The 7,163-nt window shown below is 42.4% G+C and overlaps 2 protein-coding genes across 2 annotated transcripts; both read left to right on the top strand.

Annotated features, from left to right (window-relative positions):
• The first annotated feature begins 2 nt into the window (after positions 1 to 2).
• Positions 3 to 1,740, top strand: LOC131129886 (uncharacterized). Its single transcript, XM_058073824.1, has one exon. It carries the CDS (start codon positions 3 to 5, stop codon positions 1,644 to 1,646), a length of 1,644 nt encoding a protein of 547 aa, XP_057929807.1. The 3' UTR covers positions 1,647 to 1,740.
• Positions 1,741 to 2,170: 430 nt separating this feature from the next.
• On the top strand, positions 2,171 to 6,545 carry LOC131129885 (uncharacterized). Its single transcript, XM_058073822.1, has 3 exons — positions 2,171 to 5,498; positions 5,532 to 5,709; positions 6,185 to 6,545. The coding sequence occupies exon 1, from the start codon at positions 2,591 to 2,593 to the stop codon at positions 4,499 to 4,501; it is 1,911 nt and encodes a 636-aa protein (XP_057929805.1). The 5' UTR covers positions 2,171 to 2,590; the 3' UTR covers positions 4,502 to 5,498; positions 5,532 to 5,709; positions 6,185 to 6,545.
• Positions 6,546 to 7,163: the final 618 nt, after the last annotated feature.

Below are 7,163 nucleotides of genomic sequence, written 5' to 3' on the forward strand. Positions count from 1 at the left end.
AGATGCAGAAGATGAGCTTCTCCATGATAGACAGCAACACTGCATGTTTCAGGACACGTTTAATGCCAGTTGACATTGGTCAGGAAGCGCTAGATCAGTATTACGACAATATATTGAATGTGGCTCCGGCAGAAGGCAATAATCCTGTGAGGTTGCTTTCTGACCATTCGAATGAAGCTAGATGTTTCCCAGTGATGTTTCCACGCGGCCGTTTCACGTTTCATGACACTCGACAATATAGGCTGACGGCGTCGCGGTATTTCAATAATCGTATCATGCATGCTGATAAGCGGTTTGGGCAGAATGTGGAATACATATTCTATGCTCAGTACTTGTGTGAACTTGTGCAGGTGGTGTCGAGCATTTCCATTGCTTTACGCAAAGGAATTGCTGGTTTGGTGGCAAAAATGGCCAAGGATTTGTTGACCAACGATGAGTCGTTAAAGACATTGTTGGAATGTGACCAGGGCTATCGTTTTCTGAAGCCCATCAGAGGCACTCCAGCCTTTTGGCAGAGTACGCAGCGCAATATCTTGGCTTGTGTGCGTCAGCTTGGTGTTCCCACGTGGTTTTGCTCTTTTTCGTCTGCTGATTTACGGTGGCAAAACTTGGTAGACTGTGTTTTGAGGCAAGAGGGTAGAACGCAAACGGCTGCAGAGTTGGAGTGGGCTGACAGGTGTGATTTGTTGAGACGGAATCCTGTGACTGCTGCACGGATGTTTGATTTCCGGTGGCATGTCTTTCTCAGAGGGGTGATAATGTCTTCGAACCAACCGATTGGCAAAGTTGTAGACTATTTTTACCGGGTGGAATTTCAGCAGCGTGGTTCCCCGCATGTACATTGTTTGTTCTGGGTCGAGAATGCCCCACGCATTGAAGTGAACTCAGATGAAGAAGTCACAAAGTTTATTGATAGATATGTTACTTGTGAATTGCAGCCACAGGATGAAGGATTGACAGAGACAGTGTCTTCCGTACAGCAGCATTCTAAGAGACACTCTAAAACGTGCAAAAAGAAAAACACAGTGTGTCGTTTCGGTTTTCCCAAACCTGTGTCAGGACGAACATTTATTAGCCATCAGTTTGACGGACAGGGACAAAAAACATGCACTTGTCAGGTTAGCCAATCAACCGGTGTTAAAACATGCACATGTCCAAAAGCATCCCAAAATGCCGTAAACATGAAAGCAGAAGAGGCGTCGGAAATCATAAAATCCATTAAAACAGCCCTGGCTGACGAGAACCACGCATATCAAAGCGTGGAACATTTGTTCCATAGTCTCGGTATAACACAAAATACTTTTGAGGCCGCACATCGCCGCTTGGGTCGTCGTACGGAAGTCATAATGAAGCGTCAAATCAATGAGGTTTGGATCAATCCATACAGCAAACCTCTGCTTAAATGCTGGAATGCTAATATGGACATCCAGTATGTCGTTGATGCGTATGCGTGCGTGGTTTATATAATCTCGTATATTTCCAAAGCTGAGAGGGAGATTGGATTGCTGCTGAGTAATGCCCAGAAAGAAGCATCCAAACAGGCAAACGTCAGTGCCAAAGAGGCCTTAAAAAGTCTTGGCAGTGTGTACTTGCACAAACGTGTGTGCACAAGAGGCCGTTTACCGGGTGACAAATATGCATCTTAAGGAATGCTCGCGCAAAGTAGTTTTTGTTCCAACAGGGGACAATGTGGTCAAAATGAGTTTGCCTGTGAGTGTTTTGCGACAAAAAGCTTCATCGGCCGAATTAACAACGGAAGACATGTGGATGACCAGCATTGTCGACCGTTATAAAAACAGACCAAACGACGACACGTTCAATGACATGTGCTTGGCACAATTGGCTTCCGAATACCGCATCATCAGCAAAAACGAAAGGTCGGCATCCAAAATTGAACCTAAAAACAGCTACGGACATGTGACAAAACGTACACGAACCAAACCTGCCGTAGTACGCTCTGCGCACTTTTCACAAACAAAAACCCAGAGTTGTATTATCGTAGCCTTTTGCAGTTGTATCTGCCATACCGAGTGGATTTGCAGTTAAGACCTGCCAACTGCCCAACATTTGAAGAGTTTTATGACAATGGTGCGGTCCGATTAGATGATGGGTCGATGCATTCTGTTGGATCCATAGTGGAAACAAATAAACAACATTTCGACAACGACGGGGATGAACTGGATAGCATCCAAAGATCTATTGATCACAGCGGTATTGCTGAGGATGCGTGGTGTCTGCTTTGTCCAGAACAAGAGTTGGAAAGGCTACAGTGCGAAGAAGAACGTCGGAAAAAAACAGCAGTTGGTCGAAGAAGAGGCAGAAGTAATACCTGACTTGGCAAATGAAAACAGAACCGCTCTAAACTTACAAAAGCAAAAGTCAATGAGTCGAAATGATGGCTTGGCATTGATCCGCTCCCTAAATAACACTCAAATGGACATTTTTTTACAAAATTAGACAGTGGTGCCTTGATAAAGTAGGTGGGAGAAAACCCGAGCCATTACATTTATTCATCACAGGTGGTGCCGGGACAGGAAAAAGCCACCTAATTAAAGCCATCCAATATGAGGCTACCAGGTTGTTGTCAACAATGTGTCGGCAACCGGACAATATTTCTGTCTGTCTAGCTGCACCAACAGGGATTGCTGCTTACAATTTGAATGCCACAACAATACACAGCACCTTGAGCATTGGCAAGGATACCCGTTTGCCTTACACACCACTGGGTGAGGAAACGGTGAATTCCTTGCGTGCCAAGTTTGCGGACCTCCAAATTTTGATTATTGATGAAATATCGATGGTTGATCACAAGTTGTTGACGTACATTCATGGTAGACTCCGACAAATTAAGCAAACCGGTGACTATGCTGCATTTGGCAACGTCAGCATCATCGCCGTCGGGGATTTTTACCAGTTACCGCCAGTCAAAGGAAAGCCTCTTTATGTCGAAGACGCCACTTTCAACTTGTGGACAAATCTTTTCAGTGTTGTCGAACTGACAACGATAGTCCGGCAAAAAGATAATCAGTTTGCAGCCTTGCTAAATAGACTCCGCAAACATCCAAAAGGTGCGGCGTTGTTGGAAACAGACATAGAACTTTTGAAACAGCGCGAAACGGGTGAGGTCAGCTCCGCGTTACATGTGTTTCCAACCAATCAACAAGTAAACGAATACAATCTAAAACAGCTTTTCAGGATCTGTCCGGAGTACACAACAATAAAAGCTGAGGATTTCAGCCAAAACAAAAAATCTGGTAAATTAGAAAGAAAAGTAGGGCACCACAGCAAGGTTTACAACACGTGTTTAGAGGAAACTCTGCACATCGCTAAAGATGCACGTGTAATGCTTTGCAAAAACATCGATATTGACGACGGCTTAGTTAACGGGGTTAGTGGCACTGTCTCTGATGTTCTTTTCCAAAAGGATGACACATTTCCGAGTAAGATCTATATAAAGTTTGATGATGCCAAAGTAGGTCAACAAAGGCGCGCACAAACTGCTGAGTCTGTCACGCTAAAAGACAGTACATTTATTCTGCCAGAGGAAGAAAAAGTAACTAAAAGCGGTGGCATGCGTCGCCAGTTCCCTCTGAAGCTCGCTTGGGCTTGCACGGTACATAAAGTCCAGGGTGTTACCGTGAGCAATGTAGTTGTGTCTCTAGACAGGGTGTTTTCCGCAGGGCAGGCGTATGTTGCATTGAGTCGGGTCACAGCTTTAGACGGTTTGATTATTGAAAAGTTTAATGCCGAAAAGATTTACTGTAATGATGCCATTAAGAATGCTGTAGGTAGGATGCCAGCATTTTTGACAGAAAGTGAACCAACACAAACAAATGTACAACCACCACATTTCACAATTTATTTGATGAATGTCCAAAATTTGACAAAACATGCGTCAGATTTGGCAGCATGTACACAGCACCTGCAGCCTAACTGCATCGCTGTGACAGAAACGTGGCTGCCAACACCCAGGAGTGTAACCATTCCTGGGTACCATTTCCATAGCCAACCACGATGTTTGTCTTACTCCAGCAGTAACCCTGCTTTGGTAGAATTACAAGGGCAACAGCATGGCGGAGTTGGCATGTACATTGCAGACCACCTGCACTGTAGTGTTGTCTCCGCCCCAAACTTCAACTTGGAAGTTTTACTGGTGAACTGCTCCTCACCCAGTGTGTTAATAGCAGTTGTGTATCGACCACCCTCCTATCCAATGGCGTTGTTTCAAGGTCACCTTGGCACGCTGCTGGATTGGTTGCACCAGAAGTACGCCAGCATTGTCGTACTGGGAGATTTTAATGAAAATTTGTTAAAATCTTCCACTATCAGCACATTCATGGCTAGGAAAGGGTTCTGCCAGTCAGTCAAACATCCTACCACAGAAAAGGGTACATTAATTGACCATGTATATGTCAAAACATCACACTTTGATGTAGAATCGGTTGTGATGCCCACTTATTTCAGTGATCATGAAGGGATTTTGTGCTCTTTTAAACACTAAATTTAAAACGCACACACATACACATTCCACTTCAGCATTCTTCTGGCAGTCTTATAGTGTAAGTGTATTGTATAGTGTAAAATAGGTTTAGGTTCAACCAGTGGACAATTTACAATCCACGAGTTTACTTGCCCACGAGAACGGTGGATTGTATTTGTCAATCACGGAATAAAAGTGAAATCACTGGTCATAGTTAAGATCCCAGTTTCTGTCAAACCAGTAAATTAACATGTACATAATGTAAACATGTAAATATTGTAAACATGTAAATATTGTAAACATGTAAATATTGTAACATCTGCATGTATTTTAAATAGTGTAAATATGTATATATGTAAATATGTATATATGTAAATATGTATATATGTAAATATGTAAATGTGTATATATGTAAATAGTACCTGATGAAATGATCCCAGTGCTGCCTCACTCACCTGTCCTCTTGTCTTGATAGTTACCGCCTGTCTGCCTTAAAGTAAAATACTAAAGGGATTCAAACCTTTTTCAACAGTTATTTTTCTAACCAAATTGTATTAGTCAATCACTGGCGCAAAATTCAACCACTGCCCAAAATTAAGAATCAAAGGGATTAAAACTAAGACTTTTCTGAACACGTTGGTATTTTTCTAACCAGTGGACATTTTCCAATCCGCGAGTTTACTCTTCCGAGAACGGTGGATTGTGTTTGTCAATCACTGGCGAAAAATACGTTTTTTCAGACACGGTAATGAAGACAATGAGGGCAATGTAAATATGTAAATGAATATGTGAATATGTGAATATGTGAATATGTGAATATGTAAATATGTAAATATGTAAACATGTAAACATGTAAACATGTAAATATGTAAACATGTAAACATGTAAACATGTAAACATGTAAATATGTAAATATGTGAATGTATATTGTGACTAACCTCTGCTCTTGTCTTTCCAGTTGCCGGCTGTCTTCAGTTCCACGCACATGATCTTTATATTAAACATAGTAGCAGTAGAAGTGCATGCGTATGTTAACATAGTAGCAGTAGAGGTACATGCGTAGATTTAACATAGTAGCAGTAGAATAGCATAGAAGTAAAACTAATCCCATAAGTGCATCATACCAACTATTATAATAGCAATGTAGTCGTTTGCATGCATGTGAGTTTTCATCAACAGGACAAGACCCCTCTGACGGTGTGAGTGTCCTCTGACAACTGCTGCATGTGGTAAGATATGGAGCTGTTTTCACTATTCATATTGGTCAAATTCTGTTCATGTGTGAAACACTTGACTTTTTTGCCACTTGACATTATACTCATGTGATTTCTCCCGATACGTAAACCGGGCTCCAGACCACAAGTTAAACTTTGCTTAGTAAATAAAATACATCTTGAAATGTTGCCAGTCACATAAAAACACTTTCTTTTTGACCAACTAGCTTTAATTAGCTGGAAGTTGGAAACACCTCCACTATGCTAAATGGGACACAGAATCTTAGATGAGTTTATGTTCTGCAGGGGAAAAATGTTAACCTGTTAACCAAAATGTATGGGGGCCTTGTGCTTGTGCTACTAAAATTATACATAGAATGCCATGGTACTTGTAGTACAAAAAACCTTCCTCATGCTGTCTTCTTTGACTTTTTATATGATCATAGCAAGTTTACTAACGCATTTGTTTCACGCTTTGTCTGACCTGTAGTGAATGCTGGCTGCTTCCAGAGGAGCACCCACCGTTGCACCTTGACATCCACCCATTGATGACTGGATAGGATACTGGTGATTCCGGGAACTGGTCATCGTGGGACTGCAACTGCTGATCTTTTCCTCCACCCATTCTTAACCCTCTGTTCTTTCTTCACCGCTGTCTACCTACCATCTCTCCATGTCATCCCTCTCAACCCAACCGGTCGAGACAGAAGGCCGCCCCATAGAGCCTGGGTTCTGTCCAAGGTTTCTCAAAGAGTTTTTCCTTGCCTCCGTTGCCAAGTGCTTGCTCGTGTGGGGTTCAGTTGGTTCTCTTTCTAGATAACTTCCATATGATGATTAGAATTGGCACTAAATAAAATAAATTGGCTTGACATAACTGCTTTTGTCATTTCTGCATGTTTAGTACATAACCCCACACGTGTTCATTCATAGTTTAGACAATCTACAATGTCAACTCTGTCTCTGCTGCTATCCTGCAAAACACTCCACCCACTTTGACCCTGGGTAGACCACAGAGATGCTTCACAGACCAAGGACCCAACCAGCAATCGTGATGGAGTCCACCAGCATGGCACATCAAGATATAGCTGGGATTGGTTCCAGCACACCTATGACCCATGTGGAGGATGAACAGCATAGAAGATGGATGGTATAATGATGAATGTCAGCATAATTGTGTCCATAATTGACTGTGTGGCAGGGTGCTATGACAGATATTGACAACTCTTTCAAAGGTGGGTATGTGCTCATGTCCTGTTTGATGTCACAACTCCCTAAAAGTCTTGGGACAGACTATGTAGAATGTAGTTCTACTTTTCCGGAGGTTGGTGGCGCTATACAGTCTAAGGTGGGTACATGGTCATGTCCTGTCTGCCACCATAGAAAAAATCAGACCATATAGGATGGAGTTATACAATTCAAACAGTTGGTGGCGCTATATGTACACAGACTGATTTGGAGACGATCCGACC

Source organism: Doryrhamphus excisus, chromosome 5 (genome assembly GCF_030265055.1).
Source record: "Doryrhamphus excisus isolate RoL2022-K1 chromosome 5, RoL_Dexc_1.0, whole genome shotgun sequence".
NCBI classification, from domain to species: Eukaryota; Metazoa; Chordata; class Actinopteri; order Syngnathiformes; family Syngnathidae; genus Doryrhamphus; species Doryrhamphus excisus.

Coding starts and splice junctions, on each gene's coding strand:
- LOC131129885 (XM_058073822.1), top strand. CDS start 2,591: ATGTGTCGGCAACCGGACAATATTTCTGTCTGTCTAGCTGCACCAACA.
- LOC131129886 (XM_058073824.1), top strand. CDS start 3: ATGCAGAAGATGAGCTTCTCCATGATAGACAGCAACACTGCATGTTTC.